Genomic DNA, 22,383 nt, shown 5'->3' with positions numbered 1-22,383 from the left:
ATTGTGTGCATTTGCACCAAGGAGCCACAAAAGGGCACTCTCTTCATATGCTTAGCAGACACTGAAAGCGTAGTGAAGGTGGCTTTCAGTTTGTTTTCTAGTTATTAGTGATCTAGAAAATTTCCATTGTAATTGTTTACTAACTTTGCTACTTTACCAGTGGCCCCCAAACTTAAAATGCATAAAAATAATGACTTGGGGACTTGCAACATACACACTCTTGGGCCCCACTTGGGCCCACTGAGTCAGGAATATTGAATTTAAAATAGCTCTCAGCTGATCCTGGGGCAGAGGTCCCAGGAGCCACAGTAAGAACCCTCTGTGTGGGGGTTGCCAAATGCCTGGGCAGGAGGTGACAATGGCAGGATGGCCAGGGAGCTGTCTAAAGAACAGAAATGATACATACTAACATGTTAACGATAGACTTTCTCAGGGTGAAGTCACGGTACTTTTTTTTTTTTTTTTTGCTGAGCCATCCTGCTACCTGTTGGCAGCTCAGCGGCAGCTCAGCTCGGGCCGGGACTCGAACCGCTGTTGCTCAGAGCTCGCACTCTTAAGCGAGCTCTTAACCAACTGAGTCACTCGGAGGGCCCCAAGTCATGGTATTTTTTTTTTTTTTTAGATTTTTTTTATTGGGGAATTGGGGGATGGGAACAGTGCTGGGGAATTGGGGGAAGGGGAACAGACGAGTTGCTGTCGTTTTGTTCTTCAGTCTAGTTGTGGAGGACGTTGCTTCACTGGCCCAAGTTGGCACCATCATTGCGCTCTTCCCGGGCGAGGCAGATCAGTCGCCGGCTTCTGGACGGCCGCTCACTGCGGCTGCTGGCCGCTCACGCTGGCTGCTGGCCGCTCACGCTGGCTGCTGGCCGCTCACGCTGGCTGCTGGCCGCTCACGCTGGCTGCTGGCTACACACAGTAGCCCATGGCAACCCACTGCCACAGGGGCTGCAGCCTACGCCGTCGCCGGCGACTCACGGCAGCCCAGCTCCAGGTTGAGCTGTTGTTCAGCATCTTAGCTGTAGAGGGCAGTGTCACTGGCCCTCATATGTGGGATCCAAACCGGGGCCCTCTGGCGTCCCAAGCCAGTTCTTAACCATCGCGCCACTCAGCCGGCCCAAGTCATGGTATTTTTAACATTACTTGTTATGCTTGTCTTCCTGTCTCAATTTTTAAAACGAATATATATTACTTTTATGTTCAGAACAAAGTCACAAATGTAATTTGAAATGATGTTTGAAGAGATAGGACTTAATCGGGCCACAGCGAGCTAAGAGGGCGACTTGCACACTCTGTCAGGTGCTGCAAATGAGCACATCCTTCCTGAGGGTAATTTGTCAAACATATCAAAGGCTTTCAAGCATTCGTACATTTGGCCAGTCACTCTTCTAAGAAGCTATCTGAAGGAAACAAGCCGAGATGCCAAGATATCTGTACAGGACGTTCCTCACAGAGTTTTCTGTCATCTAAAAATTTGAATACGATACCCTCACTGACAAGAGGGAACCGGCTGAATAAATGATAGCACATCCCTCTGAGGTATTTTATGCAATTGCCAATATATGCTGGGAAAAGTCTTAATAGTGTAGGGAAGTGTTTATGCTAAACTGAATTTTAAGAGCAAGATAGAAAGCTATATATAGTCTGATCACAGACACAGTGGATGATTCTTAACTCCTGATAGTCACACCTGTGCAGTCTCCTCCCACCCTTCGTAGAGCTGATGGGTGTAACCATAGGATGTAGCAGAAATGACAGGGTGTGACTTCTGAAGCCAGGCCATAAAAAATATTGATGGAGAGAGGAAGTAGAGAGTAGAACAGGGGTTACTAGGGACTTTGGGGAGGTGAGGAAAGGGGGGTGGGGAGTTATTACTTAATGGGCACAAGAGTTTCCGATTGAGATGATGAAAAAGCTCTGGAGATGGATGGCGGTGACGGTTGCATAACAACGTGAATGTACTTCACGCCATTGAACCATACAGCTAAAAATGGTAAATTTGTTGTCCATATTTTACCACAGAAAAAAAAGTTTTTTAAAGGCATTGCAGGGCTCTGCCTTTGTCTTTCTTGGGTCACATGGTGGAAGCCAGCTGCCTTGCTGCGAGGACACTCAAGCAGCCTGGAGAGGTCTGGGTGTGGAGGATTCCAGGCCTCCTGACAACAGCGGCACTAACTGGCCAGGTATGCGTGTGAGCCCCTGAGAAAGCAGCTCCTGCAGCTCCAGGCAGGCCTTCAGCTGAAGACAGCAACCATATGAAATAATACTGTGAATTGTTTTAAGCTGCTAAGTTTTAGAGGAATTTGTGATCCAGTAATAGATAACTAATGCGTAGAAAGAGACACAGATGTGAGCTGTCTCCTACCCTTTCATGGCTTAAACCACCATCTTGCTTTTCTAGCGTCCACTTAGGGTGTAGAAAACTGGAAAGAGCCACACTCACACCATTGCAACGAAACCACGAGATAATGTGCAGATTCACAGCCTTTCTTGGACATGACAGAGAGCCGAGGTTGCAGCTGGCTCCCTGTTAGGGCCCCTGGGTGGGGGTGCTAAGGGGAGACGGGGAGGGGGAGGGCCAGGGGGAGTAGGAGGGGTTGGCTCCTTCCTGCTGCCTGTGTTCCTGTCACCATCCACTCAGCACTGGCCCTGCCTGGGTGGCGTCTGCTCCCTGCAGTTACCGCCTCTGTGTTCCCTCAAGGCTCCCTTTTTAGCCTTTCCAGTCCTCCAATAATACCTGTTTAACCAATTCCCTAAATTAAATTCTCTGTTCAGATCACCACCTGGTTTCTGTTTTCCTAACTGGCCTTCAACTGACAACACACGAGCTCAATTCAGCTCATCAATTATTATGCCAGGTTCTCTAGAGGGGCCCAGATATAAGTAAGGCAGAGCTCCCACTAAGGTCCGGATCACCCTTCACCATCTAACCTTGACTGCCTTTCCTGTCTCCGACCAACCCCCTCCACCTGCGCTCTGGCTCACGGGGCTGCCTATAAGCCCAGCACGGCACTGTCCTGCCCTCCTCATGTTTTGTGGGCCCCAACTCGACTGAAATCAGACACTAAGCAAATGAGACACCTCAGCATTTGAGGGACCACTGCAGAGGAATGATTCGGTTTTTCGTTGTTTGTTTGTTTGTTTTGCCCCCCAAAAGAATGATTTATGCTTAGGCTGTCTTTCACTACTCTGGTGGGTTTTTTGCTTACTGATGTTTTCATTCTTACAGAAAGCCACTGGTATCGCAATTAAGCCACCAGATAACCTTCTTCTACTCACTCAGGAGAGGAAGCGTGCTGAATGTGTGTGTGAGCATGCACACGCACACATGAGCACACACAGCACATGCACAGCACATGGGAGCACACACATATCCTGGCCTGCATATTAATTTACCTAACTGATAAAATGATACTAAAACTTCCAAAAATGTATTTAAAAAACAAAACAAAACTCCAGGTGATGTCGTCCCAGTGCTGGCATCTGAAAAATGACAGGAATTTCATTTCCACAGTCTTATTGCTTATGAACTAAAAGTGCATGAAAAAACGCGAATCTATCTGCCACTTAAAGAAGACCCACCTCCAGCAGAAAAACCCATTTTAAAGAAACAAAACAAAGCAACAAAACTAAGAGAAAGACCCCAAGTTGCCATTGTTCTGCCCAGACTATGCACCAGGTGGCATCAACAGCAAAATCTGGTCCTTGAAGGATGAAGAAATGTTATCCATTACAATGGTTTGTGGTGCGCTCCAAAAGGCCTCAGCATATACACAGATATGCAATATATCTGGGATATTAAACTTTTCTGGATGGACAGTATTTAGGGAAAAAAGTGTTCATGGCTGCTGGGGATCAGGAGAGAGGGCAGTAAAGAAAGGGGCTGAGAAACGCTCATCTCATGAAATCACACACACTTGCTGCACTCTGTTTGCTCGAGCACTCCCATTGGTGGTATCTTTTCCTCCAGGTTTCTAATAAACTCGGAAGAAACAGTGTATTTTCTTGAGCAAGAAGAGTCAGGAATAGAATCTAGGGGAGAATTTAATCCGACTGAATGTGGACCTTGGTTACCAGCGTCTTCCTTAAAAGCTGAGCACCAAAGCTCAAGCCGGCCTTCCTTTATTTGCCAACAAATGTTTGGTTGATGCTAAATAGCTTATTTTTCTACCTCAAACTGTCATTCTTTTTAGGAAAACAAAAGTGTTTCAAGCCACCTCTTTCCCTCTGGGTCAGTCTAGGCTCCCTCGAGTGCAGTCTCTGCTGTCACACGTCACAGAGGAGAGGTGTCACCTGTCGCCACTATAGACAGATATGACTCACACAGCTTGCTGGCCCCACTTTGTTTTGAGGACAAGTGTGTGCCCCTGATAAGTTACTCTCTTCTTGGTACTGCTCACTCCTTCTGACATGGCCCTGCTGTAACCAAAGCACAACAAATTCTCTCCATGGTCCCAGCCACCGATCGCACTGTTACACCAACTTTGCAAATATTTTATAAGACATTCCTGGTACACAGACCATGGAGCACACACTTCCGCTCACACAATCACGACATGTGCTCGTGTCATCATCATCGTCGGCTCAGTCCTAGCGCGAGCCACTTGCTACGGTCTCCAGGGATTCACGCAATCATTTTGTTTGTGCTTGGCGCTGTAAGGGGCTAACAAGATTTCAAAGCACAGCTCCTGCTTGGGGAGAGAAAGAGAAGTGTACAAATAATGATATACTATAAGGCACTGTCTACAGTTCTGGAAGAGATGTACGAACCAGAGCTGCTGGTGTTTCGGAGAAGGGAGACCTTACTCCCAGAAGCTGGGAGTCAGGAAACCTTCATGTCAACAGGTGTTTTTCAGCTGGTGAAATGGGGGTAGAAAAGAAGCAAGTGCCGCGCACAAAGGTGGGAAACAGCAGGCGTTCAGGGCCAGAGGCGGGGAAGCCAGAACAAACGGACCAGAGGAAGGGAGGCGGGGCCCACCCACGTCATCCAGTTTTTTTGTATTTGAAAGCCTGAACCAAGTATTTTAAAACAAGGCATGCATCGTTTTACTCTAGCAAAGACGTGAGCGGCGTTTACCTTCCGTTGGAAATTTCCTGGCTCGTTCCTCGAAGAACCAGTCTCCAGTTTTTATTTTCACATTTCTGAAAAACAAGCAGAAAGGAAAGCTCAGCTAGAGATGGCTGTATCGGGCTCATTAGAAGTAGGTCGATAGTGGGCCGGCCGAGCGGCACGTTGGTCAGGAGTTGGCTTGGGACGCCAGCTCAGCAGCGGGGCCGCGGTTCGGATCCCACATGAGGGCCAGTGACACTGCCCTCTACAGCTAAGATGGTGAACAACAGCTCAACCTGGAGCTGGGCTGCCCCGAGTTGCCGGCAATGGCGTAGGCTGCAGTGGGACTGGCCGGCAGCTGGTGTGAGCTTTCGTGAGCCGCCCTGAGCGGCCGTCTAATGGCCGGTGAGCAACTGCGTCACCCGGGAAGAGTGTGGTGGTGATGCCAACATGGGCCAGTGAAGTGACGTCCTCCACAACTAGAATGAAGAACAAGAGGACAGCAGCTTGTCTGTTCCCCTTCCCTACTTCCCCAATGCTGTTCCCCTCCCCCAATTCCCCAATTAAAAAAAAAAAGAAGTAGATGGTATCACAAAATATTAGTCTTGAAAGGGACCTCAGAGTTCAGATTACTGACCCAACCCCTAACCTTACAGATTTCCCAGAGAGGTTAAGTGATTTGACTGGTCAGCAGCCAAGTGGGGGGTGTCCACTTGGGTGTACAGTAAAACCTTGGATTGTGAGTGGCTTGGTTTCCGAGTGTTCCACAAGACAAGCAAACATTTCTAATACATTTTAACTTGGTAAACGAGCGATGTCTTGCAATACGAGTCGTTTGTTTCCAGAACGAATTATGCTCGCAAACCAAGGCATTACTGTATTTTACCTTCTATGTGATATGTATACATAATATATACATATTAATCTATGCGTGTGCCCAACATGTAGTAAGTACTTAACGTTTTCTGAATAAACAAGGAAAAACAAAATTGGCACCAAAGTAATCAATTTAGTAGCGTATACAGATGTTTCATTATAAAGTTGTACCCCTGACATTTACATAATGTTATGAATCAACGTCACCCTAGTAAATTTAATTAAAAATAAAATAAAAGATGATAATTTATCATGGTTTTCTGTGGAAACAATGACATGGAGGACAAAATACCAAAAAAAAAAAATTTCCATGCTATTTGCTAAGAGGAAGATCACCCTTCATTAATAGTTTAAGGTGAGTTTGAGTTAACCACGTTTACCAAGAGCCAACAGGGAAGGTTCCTGGGGGGACCTAAAGTCTGGGATGTGGGGTCAATGTGCTTCAGTGGAGATTTGGGGACCTGGGTCCTAGTGGACTACTTGCAAAGCTGGGAAAATGACTTCTTGGCCAGCTGGTCTGAGAGCAGCTAGCTCCTAAGGCAGCACTAGAGCTCGCCTTCTTGGTCACACAGAGAACAGCAGGGGGGGGGGCACTTTTATAGGATCGCTGCTTGACACTGAAGCCCTAAAGTGTGTTTTACTCTTGACAGTCCCCACATTCCTGGAGAAACCACCCTCAACCTCAAAGAACCCGAGAAAGCTAGAATTATTAATATCCTTTTAGGATGTAAAAAGGTAAGCGCAGAGATATTATAACTTGTTCACACCCCTAAAGTAATACGCCACAAACGTGTCAATTCCCTGGTTATGTAGACTTAAGAAAAATGAAAACTTCAACTCATGGCAAATCCTCTTTTATGAAAGTATTTACTGAAAGAAGCCCTCATTGGGTTCTTTTAGGTTTCTACATGAACTCAAATGGAGTTTTCAAACTTAATGCTTGCAAACACTGTCAATGTAAGTAAATTCACAAATATATGCCACATCATTATTTAAGAAGTAGCCTGTCTTTGCCTATGGAGTTCTAATGGTTGTCAGAGACAGCAACCAATTTCCTCCCCTTCATCTGGTTAGAAACCATTGTATTCTCTGATCAGTACGCTGCAGCATGACTATGTCCAGTGCTTAGAGACTAGAACAAGGAAATCATACATAGCGCATTTATAAAATTTGATAATCAGTCACTACCACTCAGAGCCAAAATACATAAAATGTTCAACTGTGATTATGTCTCAGACAGAGAAATGTTTGCAGCCATAAAATCAGAAACTCGAATACCTAATCTACTAAGTTGAAGAAGAACTGAGCATCTTAACTAAGTTCCCCCTCCGGCTCTGAAGTAAAGCAGAGGGTCAAAACCCAGGGGAAGTTTGGAGAGATTAAAGGGGTAGTGAATTCACGCTCCCTTGAAGTGTCCCATCTACTAGTTGTTCTATTTCTGAGGACGCCTCTTCCGTCCTTATAAGCAGGACAAGGTCTAATAGTTAGATGAGAGGAGCAGGATAGCAAAGTCAGCGGCAGAAACCAGGAGGCCTCCGTCTGCTTCTGCTAAATCAGCTTCCCTTCCTGGGGTTTTCCCCCTTATGGTGGCGAGTGACCCGTCGCAGTTAATCCCTCTCTCACACGCTCCAGCTCATCACCCTTGTGACCAAAATCATTCGTGTATCATACAAGACAGGTCTGGAGATGGGGCGAGGCCTCAGGCTGGAAAAGAGATCAGAACTAAGAATTCAGCAACGAATCAAACCATGACCCTGTCTGTCGTCAGCTGAGCTGGCCGGACACAGGCCACCATTGCAAAGTCAACACACACACAGACACACATTCCCGAGAAATGGTTAAGGGGAGGAGGGAGAGGAAGGTGAGACACCCGAGTAAATCACCGTAGCAGATTATTACCAAGTCCTTCTCTAGCCCTGGTTTCAGGACCTACACAAGAAACAGATAAATTAAAATACTGGTCTCCTAGTGCCAGTCATCTAATGCAACCACCTCACCATCTCACTGAATCCCAGCTGATCACCTGTGAAGTTCAAGTAGGAGCTTATTAGTCATGGACGGATTTGGACACAGACTCGCATGTCACCTGATTAAAGAATGGAAGGGTAAGAACAGCACAGTCCTGAACCATATGACGACCAGCGCTTTTCGCATTTGAGGCTGTTTCCTTTCAAAACTAGATTTGAGCTGGATCTTAAAGAATTCTTGCAGAATCAGCCATTTCCTGAGCAGTTGTTCCCTAATACGGTTGTTCCCTAATACTCCCATAAGGGCTCCCTGTTGGCACAAATCCCGAATTTTAAAAGGAAGACCATTTATTGCTCATATTATCTAAGACAGAGGTGAGCGGACCTCGAAGTGGTGGCCCCTGCAGTGTCTCTGTGCTCGTCAGGGCCAACACAGGGTAGCCTGACTCACAGTAACCAAAGGAAGCATTTCTTATTTCTTCCCAGACAATTGATCAGAATCTGGCTATGAAAGCTTCTCAGAACACTTTCTGAGCTCAGCAATAATTAATGCTTTTACATTTCTCAAGCAAAATCATAACTTGTTTTGCTTAAAACCTTTTCCAGTCAATCAGCAAATATATCTCGAAAAGCAAAAGCCAGGGTGATGGAGAAAACAGATCTCGTCAGGAGTCCGGGGTTCTTTCAGCGTCTGACCTTTCCACTAACTCTGCATGAGGGTCACTGTAATTATAACTGACAAGCACTGGTGCCTAGAGCCTCTTAATAAACGTCTGGAAATTCCAGTGTCCATTTTCATAGCCTTGAACTCTGCGGATGCTGTCATTTCATTAGCACATGAGAAATAACTATTGAAAGCACTTTGCAAATTCTAGCATACAAACATTCAACAGAACAATGAATAGATGACCCTTCCAGAAAGATAGTTTGACCTCATTACTATCAGCGAGCAGTGAGCCCAATAGGCCTGTTGGAACGCATTTTCATTTTGCATCCAGATTACTGGAGTCTGCAGGTGGTCAAGCTGCCCACACTTCATGCTCCCAAAAAAGTTAGCATGATGCTCCTAGAGTTGCCCTATGTATATTTCCACCATTCAACGCACAGAGGTGGAAAACTGGCCTGTAGAGTCAGGATTCTTCAAAGGCCTAAAGAAGCACATTTCCTGTGTCGATCTGCTCTCCAGCCAATGTCCTGATGGCTGGCTCTTCAGACAGACAAGGTGCAAAAACTTTAAATGAAGAAACCAAATTTTGTAAAACTGCAATCTGTCTAATGGCTCTGTGCTAGCTTGTCCAACCATGAGGCAATGCCCAGCTAAAATAGTTCTACGCATACATATCGTTGAAAATCGCTTTACTCCAAATAATCCTCCATCTAAGATGGTTTTCAGTTACAAAGCAAACTAGTGAGTTTTTTCCACCAGCTCAGTTGATCTGATTTCAACGTTCTTACAGGAAAAAAGACTTATTGTTGTGATGAGCTCCTAGATAACAGAGAGGAGTCAGAGCATTGAGGTGAAGATAAAGAAATGATTTTATCAAGCTGCTACCACCACTTCATGCAAAACAGTGATAACTCTCCTTTACTTGATCTCAGAGAGAAGACGGGTCCCCTCCGTGTCATATTCGGTGCTGTGTTTACAGCCCCAAGCACGATGGAAGCTTATGGCAGAGGCCAGTGAATATATGTGGGTTGGTGAATGAATGAATATCCCGTCTGCAGGGAGCGCCCTGAGAATTGAAGGTAGAGCCCTGGTGTCAGCGTGCATCATGCCCTCTAAACGTGTAGGGTGGGCTCACGAACTTAGGCTACCAGCAGAAGCTGTAACTGAGGAGGGTGGGCTGGGTGTGAGACAGCAGGGAGGGGTGGGTGCTGTGGCAACGTGGAGGACCCAGGGCCTGTTTTAAGGCATTAAATTATAAATATTAGATATCGCGCAGCCCCCCCCCCCAAAAAAAAGAAGCCCATGGGCTGTCTGCAGCCTGTTGGCCACGGGTTTATGATTTTCAGTTTGTTATATCAGATAACTAGTCAATGAAAAAAGACAAATTCTGCAGCGGGACAGAGCTGTGCTTGCTAACGGTTAGATGCTGCGGTTTACCCGGTCTTCCCTGTAGATCTAAGAAGGGATCCGCCAGCACCGAAGGGGCCAGAGAAGGGGCAAAAAACAAGGAGCATGTCCTCCTTGCTGGCAAAGCCTCAACCCGGGTGTCTTGGAGGCAGCTGAGAGCCTGTGACATGATGCCACAGGCAGGAGAAATGGAGTCCTGAAGCCCAGAGATGCACTTTCTCTGCATGTGCAGAGATGGGGGAGGCGGGGTTGGGGGGGGTGGAACTAGGGAAAGTTCCAGAAAACAGTTACTCTTCAAAAACATTTAAGACCCACCTCTATGAAAGGGAAACAGAAAGACATAAAGGAAATCCCAGCTGAAGCAAAGAGACAACAGCCTGGGATAAAGGAAGATTTAGGAAACTAACAAGGCAAAAGCAGAATAAACTTCTACTGACAGGAAGGAGCAGAGTTGAGAGTCTGGAAAGTCAAATCAGTGAGGCTGATATTGGAGATGCTTTCCCAGAACATGACAGAAAAAGAAAGACATTGAATGTTGAAGGCAAAGAGAATGCAAATGGAAAATAGAGAATGAGGCCAACCTACATATGAAGTTATTCCCAAAGAAGCCAGGGCAAGAATAATGCGACTAACCGGGTCTGATTAAAGAAAATGGTGCTGAGGCAAGAAACAAGGAAAGCCCACGTCAACCCCATTAGTGGCTACTTTCCAAAAAAAAACCCAAAACCCAGAAAATAGCAGGTGTTAACGAGGATGTGGAGAACCTGGGCCCCTTGTGCACTGTTGGTGGGAATATAAAATCACACAGTTGCTATGGGACAGTATTGTGGGTATTTAAAATATTAAACCTAGAAATACCATGTGACCTAGCAGTTCCACTTCTGGGTATATACACAAAAGATTGAAAGCAGAGTCTCAAAGAGATTATTGTACACCCATGTTTATAGCGCCACTGTTCACAATAGCAAAAACATGGAAACAACCCAAGTGTCCATCAACAGATTAATGGATAAAGAAAAGCTGGTATGTACCTACAATTGAATATTATTCAACCTTAAAAAGGAAGGAAATTCTGACACATGACACAACATGAATGAACCTTAAGGACATTATGATAAATGAAATAAGCCATCACAAAAAGACAAGCACGGTGTTTTTGATTCCACTTACATGAAGTACCTGGAGTAATGAACATGCGTAGGGACAGAAAGTAGAAGGTTAGTTACCAGGGATTGGCTGGGGGGTGGGGGGGATGAGGAGCTGTTGTTTAACAGGCACAAAGTTTCAGTTTTGCAGGATGCAAAAGTTCTGGAGATGGGCTGTGGTGATGGTTGCACAACAATGGGGGTGTTTTTGATACCACTAAACTGTACACTTAAAAAGGTTGAGATGGTAGGGCCAGCCGAGTGGCGCATTGGTTAAGAGCTGGCTTGGGACACCAGCTCTGAGCAGCAGGGCTCCGGTTCGGATCCCACATGAGGGCCAGTGACACTGCACCCTCTACAGCTAAGATGGTGAACAACAGCTCGACCTGGAGCTGGGCTGCCTGAGTCGCTGGTGACAGCATAGGCTGCAGCCCCTGCTGCACTGGGCTGCCATAAGCTACCATGTGTGGCCGGCAGCCAACGTGAGTGGCCGGCAGCCGGTGTGAGCTGCCAAGAGCCACAGTGAGTGGCCATCCAGAGGCCGGCGACTGATCTGCCTCAGCCGGGAAAAGCGCAATGATAATACCAGCATGGGCCAGTGAAGCAACGTCCTCCACAGCTAGACTGAAGAACAAAAGGACAGCAATTTTTCTGCTCCCCTTCCCCGATTCCCCAATGCTGTTCCCCTCCCCCAATTCCCCAATAAAATCTTTTAAAAAAATATCATGCATGTTTTACCATAATTAAAAAAAAATTTTAAACAAGTGAACTCAAAGGATAGGCAGCTCAAAGGAACTTTGTTTCATAAAAAAATCAATGTGGAGCAACTCCTACCCAGACACATACTAGAAACTGTTTTTAATTACCAGGATACAGAGAAAAAAATATTTGTGGTACATGAAGACCAGATGATAAATAAGGAAATAAAAATAAAACTAGCTTCAGATGTCTCTGTCATAGTAAATTCCAAAAGACAACAAGAATGCATTTACTAAAATTTGAGATTAAAAGGTTGGGACTCAAGATTTAAAAACCCAGTGTAGTCATCACTCATGATGGAAGGCTACTGAAGGCATCTCAAATATGTAAAGGCTTAGAACATATGCCACCCACATGCTTTTCTGGGGGGAAAAAAATCCTTGAATCAAAGTAAAGAACTTGCAAATTGGGAAACCACAGTCTCAAAATCAGTTAAAATATAGAGTCGGTTTCATAATTGTTGGAAATGTAATTATAAAACTATGTAGGTGACAAAAATCATTATTTAAGGAGATATTCTAAAACATAAAAGTAATAATTTAAGAGCACAGATATTTCAAAACTAATGGTTAAGTGAATGACATTATTTATAAAACATTTCTGTCTCTGAATTTGCCTCCTCTAGTAATTGGAATCATACAATAGTTTTCCTCCTGTGTCTGTCTGGTTTCACTTAGCATGTTTGCAAGGTTCATCCATGTTTCAGCATGTATCACAATTTCATTCTTTTTTAGGGCTGAAGAATATTCAATGGTACGGATGCTTACCCATCCGTATGTTGATGGACACCTGGGTTGTTTGTGACTATTACGAACAATGCAGTTATGAACATTGGCTTTTTGTTTGAAGTACAGTTTGAAAGCTATGCTGTTGTCCAAGCCAAAATTATATTTTCATTTTGTTATTTCAGGTGGCAAAAGTTTTTGCAATGCACTAGCTCTTATGTTCTGTTAGCATTTATAATAAGATTCAAAGTTGAAATACCCGTTTCCTAAACAGAACTCAAAATGAACTCAAATGTCTTTACCACGTAAGATTACATAGTACCTCTGAAGTCATGCACATCCTAATACCCTTTTCCCAAGCATCAAAGTAACGGCAATTTACCATCCTTAGATTGCAGAGCCTGAGAATTCTTCGAATTCAACACAAAGTAATCATTTCAGATGTGGCAAAAACTAGGCCAGGCTTTGAGGACTCTGTGTAAGGTAACAGTTTCACTGCCTTGTTGGCAAGTTTTTATAATTTTAAAAGGAAGAAGGAATAACTGATTTCTTTATCTGTTGACTTCATTACCATATATTATAAAAGTACTGTTCACATGGGTAGCAAAGCACATAGCAGAATTATGCAGATTTATTTCTTTTCTTTTAAAGAATCAGTTTTGTTAATTTCTTTTAAAAAAATCATTAAGGGTAAGTTTGAATCTGAGAAAGATATTGCAAAGATACCGTAAAATCAAGTCGCATTTTCATCAGAGTATCCCAAAGCTAGAAGAGATTTCAGAGGAGGATAACAGACGGATCAGCCTTAGTATTAGGCAGAAGTCCATGGGCAAACTTCTTTCAACAAAAAGGAGAGATTAATGTGATTCTTAACTATTTGCATTAAGGGAACAGTGCAGGAGTTCAATCATCTAAAGTCATTAAATCCACACATGACTTGCATTTGTCAATTATTGATGGAATCACTTTGCTCTGATCTACGGACATGCGTATGGTATTGTGGAGAGTCCTATGAAAACAAGACTGAAAAGGAACCACAGCCTGTCCAGCACCCCTGCATCTGACAGGGCCCTTACCTCTCGCCTACTCTCCAGCCCAGAGTGTTAACCCCACAGCACTTCGCCACCAAGCAGAGGGCCAGCCCAGGAAGATGGCTTCCTGCTGCTGACCTTCTCCATAGGGCAAAAGGTTTCAGCTGAACTGTGCATGAGGTGACAACTTCGAGTACAAACAAAATAGTTAATAATACAGAAAGGTTACTCATCTCAAAAGGTTTTAAAAGCAAAACCTGCCATGACTAGGCAAGTGCTGAGCACAGAAAAAATTTCAGCCTCAATGAAAGGAGTGTGTGTGTGTGTGTGTGTGTGTGTGTGTGTGTGTGTGAGATGTGTCACAGCCAAGCTATATTGTGAGAACTAAAACAGACGCTGTTTTTAATTCAGAATGATAACAACAACAACAACAAAAACAAAACTGTATTTCGTAGAAAAAAGGCTTTTCCCTTGTGAAATTAGTCTTAGGGGCTAACCTCTAGAAAATCTGTAAATGTACAAGTATGTGAAATATTTTACTCAATATGTTTAACTTGCCTATATACGCTTTTTCATGTGAAACATAGGAACATCCTTTCTATCAGCAATGCTAAAAATCAGATTAGAAATAAAAAAGAAATCAAGTTTTGAAACAGAAGGTAGGCAGAGAAATGTTATTTTAACCTTGGCACCTAGTTAAATAGACCCTTCCTTGGCCAATTCTCCTATACCTGGCATTTCTGGCACTGGATTTCTTTTCAATCTTTCATAAAGTAGATCTTTGACTTGCTTGAAGAGTAGAAGTATTTATAATAATGAGTGTGAATTATTCCATTCTCATACGTTAGGTATTTTCCTTTGTGGATATAAAGTGGTGACTCAGTATTTTATCAAATCATGAGATTATGAAAATCCTGGGAGTTATCAGTCTGAAATTTAAAAGATTACATTTTCCAAACTTTAGGGACTTTTACTTGAAGCAGGAAACATAACTTGCAGAACATCTTTTGCACTGTCACTTGATTTTCAATGATGATAATAAACCTGCACCACTTGCACAATTTTGTTTTGGAATTCAGGAGCAAGACGCTTTGCATCCCCCACGAGATCTGTACCCGTGGTCTATCGCTACAGAACAAACCAAACTACCCCGAAACTCAGCACGGGTAACAGGGCCACCATTTATCATTGCTTCCAGGGTGGGCGGGCCGCTCTGCTCATCTGGGTCAGGCTATCTGATCTGGCCTGAGCTCCCTCACATGTGTGAGGCCTGAGCCCTGCAGCTGCGTTCTGTGCTTTCTCTGCAGCAGGCTCACCTGACTTGCCATGGAGGCAGAGTGGGGAGTGGCGGATACAAGGTCCCCTGAGGCCGAGGCTCAGAAGGACACGATGTCATGTCTGCTGCATCTGTCAAAGCAAGTCACAAGCCAGCCCAGACTCCCAGGGTGGGGAAACAGTCCCCACCTGTTGCTAGAAGGAGCTATGGAGTCACATCACAGAGGGTATGGACACAGGGGAGGGGGCAACGTGACCATCACTGAAAACAATCTGCCAGGAAACCCTTCTTAATTTCTTATGACGAGAATTATGGAACTGATAATATCTATCTTTTTGCCTTGGCTGGTAGGCTGCCTTGTATTGTTTGTATTTATAGTTATTATAAATATAATAAAATAAAACTGGGTGATTGGGAACAAAGGGACAAATAAAGATAAGAAAAACATTATTTCACGCAATGCAGAAAATACAACATAAGGTGTAATGGTATCTTTACATCTAAGTCCTAATCTGAAATGTATCTGAAACAAACAAACAAAAAATTCCCTTTAATAAATTCCAAAATCTTGTATTAACCTGCTCGGCAGCAGTAACTCAAATCTTAACCTGACAACTAAGAATGTGATAGTAGTGCCAAGGTCAGTATCAGTCTGGAACTGAACACACTTAAGTGTCTCTGCGTTGGTACTAGGAGTAGAACATCAGAGAAAATGTGAGCAGTCCAAGAAATTACCCTGAAATCAGCAGTACCACTGCCACAGGTGTAAAACCTCCATTCTAATTATTTTACAAATAGTAATATGCTCATAATGAAACAGAGAAAGCGTACCCAGAAAAAGATCTCTGAACGAAACAGTTATGAGCCAGTGTAATTCCTCGGCCATCCACTTCAGGGGGACAAGCAGGTTTCTTTAGACAGGTGGAATTTGATGTTACTGCATAGGGTATCGTTTTGAAAGGAACAAATCAATGTAAACTTAAGTCTTCAAGTACGATCTCATTTTTTTTTTCTTTTACTGAAGTCAAAATAACAAGCAAATATAAAGCTTTGGCTCCTCGATATTTCCACACAGTTGTTACTTTGTGCCATTTTACCACAGAAATTGTCAATAAATTCCAAGGGTGGGGGGGAGTCAACCAAGAAGCAAGAGTAAATGTATGCTTCTGACTCTCTTTCCTTCTCCCAGATCTCCCTCTTTTGATGGCTCCCGCTAAGGACAACACAGGGCCCCTCTCTACTGGAAGCAACTTTCAACCAACTTTTTTCTTCTACGTCCTTTCCAACCTGTCTTTGTTCCTAAGGTCTTTCTGTTCCTTCTCTTTTACTCTGTTTCTTTTTGTTTTCCCGATGCCCTGTGAGCCAGGTCAGCATAAAAAGCTAGTCCTCAGAACCATTTTTCACCTTTCCCTCTCTTGTATCCCTCATAACCAAGTTCCATCATCCTTCTGTTGAGCTGTCACATTCTCCATTGGAATTGCCACCAGCCTCATCCTGGTCACTGCAAGGGCCTGAGTCCACCCTGCCGAACTCTGGCGGACTTTTACACGGTTTTACACCGTTTTCTTCTGGCAAAGCGCATATGCTCACAGGCCATTTCCTACCACCCTGATCCAAACTCTTTTGAGTGGCTTCTGAACTCTGCCCTCCCGGGGGGAGCCTCCCAGCAGGCCTGACAGGGCGGAGATCAGGAGGGGATCCTGGCTCTGCTGCACAGACTACATGGCCTTGGGCTAACTATCTTGTGTCTCTAAGCCTCCGTTTCCTCGTCTGTAAAATGAAGGTAACAGTAGTGGCTGCCCCGTAAGGTTATTTGATGGTTTAAATAAACATTCAGTGTAAAGAAATGCTCAGCCAACGCCTTGCATGTGTTGAGTGGTCACCGCTGATTCCCACGCTGTCTGTCTCCCTGACAACGTCCGGCCCCCTCGCTAATCCTGACCCTTTTCAAAAATGCTCCAACCGTGGATGCTCTGGAGAGTCACCCCAAGCCAGCTCAGCCCTCCCTCCTCTGAGCTCCCAAGACCCTTTTTGCAGCCCCACACTCAGTGGTCCTCCAAGGGGAAGCTTGCCCGGATGGGCAAAAACCTTAGCTGTCTCCTGTGACCCGACACCAGCCCCAGGCCAGCACATTTCAAAAGCCTGGTCCCTGACTGCAGCGATCTGTAAGTTGGGTTTTACTTTTTTTTTTTTTAATTGCTATCTTAGAGCTTTTCCTTTCTTGATTTAAAAAACCTATTTCCTTCCACCTGTTTCACAACACATCCAGTTGTTTTTGAGGACCGAGTCTGAAGCTAAAGAAGCCGGGAGAGCAAAATGATTGGGGTCAAAGCCCTTTTCTGGGTCCCAGTTCAGTTATGAATGTCAAATATTCTAAAGTTTCACCAACCCTTCTCTTGGCCCTCACATAGGATGGCAGCCCAGAGTGGAACCATCGGAAAGAGAGCAAAGGGCTGCCCAGAAAGAAAGCAAGAAAGGATTGGGAAGCACATGTTGTTACACATTAATTAGCTCTCTCCCCATTCAACTTCCTGTGTCAGTTCACTCAGGGTAATGCAATTAGGTATTTTGAAAAACTTCCTATTTCAAAAGAAGGAAGCTGGGGTTTTAGAAATCACACTGCTGCACTTAGAGGGTCAAGTTTCAATACCGGGGCCTGATGCCTCTGGGGCGGAGATTTCAACAGGCCAGTGTCCTGGAAGATTGTCTCAGCCCCTGTCCTATTTTGATTTTTTGCTTATAATTAACTATCAGGGGTAAAAAATGCTGAAGAATTGAATACCTTTCCAAGCAATGTTTATCATTAGATTTCAAATACATAGGGTTGATTGCCGTGGGGGAAGAAGATCTTAAGATCTCTCCAGACATTATTTGGAGTTGTCACTTAACTCTCTCAAAAGTCCAGAGCATGAGCACAAGTGCGGCCAGGGTGGCTCATAGTAATTCTTTGTTTTTTCCTCTTGAGCTGAGAAAAGCCCGAAGGGCACTGGCTTCCACAAGCCAAAGAAACCCGAGACGCGCAGAGGTAAGTGTGATACGAGTCGCCGTGCCTTGGCACGGCTCTAGAGAAACGGAAGGTATGCCGCTCAGGACCAAAGAAACCTGGTTGGACAACGTCCACTTTCTTTGGATAAGTGACTGAAGTACATCAGGCCTTGCAAAGGGACAGGAAATGGAAGGAGATTAATGTCAGGATGCCCAGGAAACACAATCCTCCCAAGTTAGGGGGAGAGAAAATCCAGCTGCCTACCCACACTGCGTGAGCGCCTAGCACAATCTCTGTCCCTCGGGGCACTCACGCCTCTGCAGCAATATTTATAGAAGTCGTTTTCAAATCTCAAAGTCTCTGACTACTCTCCTAGCTTCACAGCAGACAAACATGTCTCCCTTCTCCCAAATTCCGTGATGTCTCCCTCAACAAGCAGAAACACCCTCCCTAGGGTTTTCAAGAATCCACGACCCGCCCATTCTTGCTTTGAGCAGTAGGAGACCAAACCCAATATGTCCTTTGCCATTTTCAAAATGGGTAATTCAAAAATACCAAATCCATGTTAAAAAAAATTTTTTTTAAACCTCACAACATCAAAAGATTAAAATAAATGTAGACTCAGTCTGTCACTAGTAGAAAGCATACCCATTTGTTTATTCACATGTCCAATACAAGTCAGCTTGCCTCCTTCCAAAAGGCCTTATGTAAAGCTGCACGGGGTCACTCTAATGTCCCTTGTGTTACAAGTCATGCCACTTTTCCTGAAGGCGATAAATGGAGCACTAAGAAAACTAAGACACCTAGTAAAACCCCAAATGAATCTTAACTCCTGGGTGAGCACGACCTTAGCTATTACAAACAAACTTTGTAAATTTACGAAAACAAAACAAAACAAATTTTTAAAAACCCACCTTTTTTTATATAATACCATTTATCTTTGAATTACAGTAACCTCCAAGCCTAGAAAGGTCGCTCCATGTTAGGCACTCTGTAAACATTTGCCAGCTCTCTTTATCAAGATACAGTTTGTCTCGGACCATCTCTGAGACCCAAGCCTGGGAGGAACTGGTCTCCGCCATGCTCACCTGTCCTCGTAGCACATGGTGCATCTCCAGACGCAGGTCCTCCTCAGGAACACACGGCACTCGGAGCACACGCGGTGGCTGCAGCCCTGGCACGCAGTCCCCCGGTTCAGCAGCAGCCCCAGCACCCGCTGGCAGCGGGCACACGATTTCTCTTTGTTCTCCTGGCTCACGCTCTTCATACCTCTCCACCGGAGATGCTGCAGGCGCGTCTTCAGTTTCCTGTGACCCAGAGAGTTAAATGATAAGATTTGACTGAATGGAAGGACCGACGCTGGACATATTCGTCCACGGTCAGGGCCCCAACAGTACGGCCATGGCAAGAGAGAAGGGGCCTTGGCACCCAGGACCCCCGGGTTCCACCATGGCCCGTCATGAGGCTTGTTTCACAGACAAGGAACCTCACCTCCAGGGTTGCTGTGTGGCAAAGCATAAACAGTACACCTGGCACAGAGACGTTAGCTGCTAATTTGTTCTAGGTTCACCCCTTCCTGCCCACAGCGTGTTATAAGCAAGAACAGTGAGGGAAAAAAGAAAACACACAAAAAAATGACATTAATTCTAATATGCAAGGCATGGAAAGATCTACAAATATATAGCACACATGCCTGCTACTGTCATGCGTTACCCAATACAATTATGTAACTGATGCTCTGCTTTGCTGCTGTTTTCTTATGGGTGCTCAGTGTCCTCTCAGCCCATTTCCCCTACACAATAGCCCCAGTGCAAAGGGATATTACATTGGACCCCACAGAGGTGTCATTAACCAGAACGCTTTTATGAAATGTCTGTTACCTACTTTTAGAAAAGGGAAGTCAATCTCTAGAAACCAGCTTACATCCAACTTTCAGGATTTGCCCTAGAATCAGTACCCTCGGGAACCAAAGGTCCTTACCACCGTTTTCCATGTTTTTTGTTGACATTCGAAATTATGTTTCTACATCACAGAAAGCGCTTTAATCGTTAAAGAAAATTCCACTTTGGTCAGTGTGTCACATTTCTTGGTGGAAGGAAGTGGAAGTGTATTTAGAGAGCATTGGGATAAGGTGACAGCAGGAAAAGAATATTGTACCTTCCACTGGACCAGGAAATTTCCCTCATTCCTCAAGCATTTGGTTGTCCAAAGGTTTATTTTATACGTGCATTTTTCTTGGCAGACTCCGAAAGAGTTCTGCCATTAAAAACAAAACAAATGATCTTCCTGCTGCAGCCTGAGGTGAGCTCTGAAAATGGTTCGCTATTCACTTGACCCAGAGAGAACCCCACAAAATCGTGCAAATTGAGAGGTTCCTATCTTTGTGTTCACTTTAAGAACACTCGTAAAGCTGACCAGGCCATCAAGGGTATGCATAATTGAAAAGCCACCAAGTATCTGAAGGCTGTCACTTTACAGAAGCAGTGTGTGCCATTCATTGTCACAATGGTGGAGCTGGGAGATGGGCTGAGGCCGAACAGTGGGGCTGGACACAGGGTCGGTGACCCAAAAAGAGTGCAGAACTTTTGCTGTGCATTAAAATGCTTAAAAATGCAGAGTAATGCTGAAACCAAGGGTTTAGATGTAGGTTTTCTGGTCACTGAGCACAGCCGGGTGAACAAAACTCCGAAAGACGCCGGGCAGAACGTACAGAGCTCACAGGCGGGTAAACACAACCTCCCGTGAACGCCCCCTGCCCGCGGACATGATCCTCACTGAGAAAGAGCAGGTTGTGCCAAAACCCGAAAAGGAGGTTGCACAGAAGAAAACGATCCCACAAGAAACTGAAAAAAACCCAGAAACTTATGGCCCAGAAGTAAATTCAGCATCAAATAAATGCTAATAAAAGTAAAAACAAACCAAAAAGCCTATTCCATTATCTTTTTTCTAAACCCCAGGTCTTCCACAAACATTGATAAAGCCACGATGTCTGCTTAAATCTAATCTGTTTAAAGATGGGTCTTGCCAAGTAACAATGGATGCTGCTTTAAGACAATCGAGCCCTGATTTATTAAATGTGAACTAACTTCAAACAGCCTGTGCAGCTTAGAGACGACAAGGAAAGAGCCTCGGTATTGACAAATCAGTCTGGGAACAGGCTGAGCAGGTTGGTATTTCATACGCCTCTGATCCTCAGAGCCGACTTGGAAGCAAACTCAAGAGAGAGAAAAAAAATAAGACAGGCATGGATTCCAGTCAATTTGCTGTTTCTAAGCGGCTGTGCTTGCTTCTTTGTGCCATCAGTTTCAACCAAAAATAGTTAAGGAAAGCCCTGAAAGGGAGGTCTTTCCCCGGAGGGGTGTCTTGGAAGCCTGACAGCTTCCTTTGAATTATTCCCTCAAAGTAGGCAAATTTATCACAGGAAAAGAAAAAAAAAAAAGGCACCATTTAAATGAATAACAAAAGCAGCCTCCCTGGTCCCTTACCATCTTCCAAGTTGAGTTCAAGAGCAGAGGTCATCTCTACCCAGAGCCTGTCTTGTGGACTCTCGACAGACAAAAGGCCAAATATGCAGGAGCAGACTCCTCACAGAAAAAGCCGAAAACCCAGAGAATTCCACCCATTCCAATCACAGCCTACCGTATCCTCTCGTCCTCCATGTTTTGGATTGCCCGGTCTCGGTACAGAACCTGGAGAACCACCTCACGTTCTAATTCCTGGAGGGAATTCAGATTGACTTCTTGGGCCATTTCTCTCTCGTTCCTTAGAGCCAAGATGAAGTTTCTTCACTCCATGACCGAGTGGTCCCGTCCTGTGGATGAGCTCAGAGTCCCGCAGCAAACCCACGTTGTTGAAAGTGCTCTCGCTCCTGTTTCGTTGGCAACTGTGTCACTTGTGGCTCTTTCTTTTCCTTTTTAACGGTGTCACACTCCTCAGGACAAGAAAGCCCCAAGAAGCTGTCCCTCTGTTGGAGTCATTGCTCTGAAGGCCTCATGCCACCCACAGAGCGTTTTCACTGGAGCCTTTGACATCCGTCTAAGAAAAAAGCATATCTTTTTCTGAAGTTTTGCCAGAGATTGTTCTGAATTATAGAACCGAGCAGACAGTTCCTGCAAAGCAGAAGTAATCCCCAATCTGAGGGAATTTATGAATAGCAATAAGAAGAGTATCAATGTCTTACAGACGCTAACTTTCCTCTTGTTTTCAGGTCATCACTAATAATCAAAAGCCCAGCCCGTTGGTACCTGTAGAAAAAACAATAAAAATGGCATCAATTGTCCTGGCCTCGTATCTCTGCAGTATTACTTCAGAAAACACAAGATGTTCTACACAGACAGAACTTTGCTTTTACTGCTGAGGTGATAAGATTTTAAATTTTACTAAATTGGTCTTCTCCTGTTTCTTAAAGCCTCGAACTCTCAAACTTGAATTTTTCTAATATGAATTCTGTATCTTTAGTGATTACAGGTATAAGGGTCTGTGTTTAATGGACATCAT

The 22,383-nt window shown here is 44.5% G+C and overlaps 1 protein-coding gene across 2 annotated transcripts in view; it reads right to left on the bottom strand.

Moving 5' to 3' along the window:
* The window catches only part of SYTL3 (synaptotagmin like 3), an 81,783-nt gene that overhangs the window by 48,807 nt on the left and 10,593 nt on the right, over positions 1–22,383 (bottom strand). For both annotated transcript variants that reach the window (XM_019630771.1, XM_019630772.1), the window contains exons 2-4: positions 21,526–22,130; positions 18,975–19,193; positions 5,075–5,139 (exon numbers count right to left, since the gene is read on the bottom strand). In XM_019630771.1, the coding sequence (XP_019486316.1) occupies positions 5,075–5,139; positions 18,975–19,193; positions 21,526–21,635 (394 nt within the window). In that variant the 5' untranslated portion in view covers positions 21,636–22,130. The remainder of the gene's footprint in view (positions 1–5,074; positions 5,140–18,974; positions 19,194–21,525; positions 22,131–22,383) is intronic.

Source organism: Hipposideros armiger, unplaced genomic scaffold (genome assembly GCF_001890085.2).
Source record: "Hipposideros armiger isolate ML-2016 unplaced genomic scaffold, ASM189008v1 scaffold_940, whole genome shotgun sequence".
Taxonomy (NCBI): Eukaryota; Metazoa; Chordata; class Mammalia; order Chiroptera; family Hipposideridae; genus Hipposideros; species Hipposideros armiger.
This window is presented reverse-complemented; position numbering and strand designations above follow the sequence as displayed.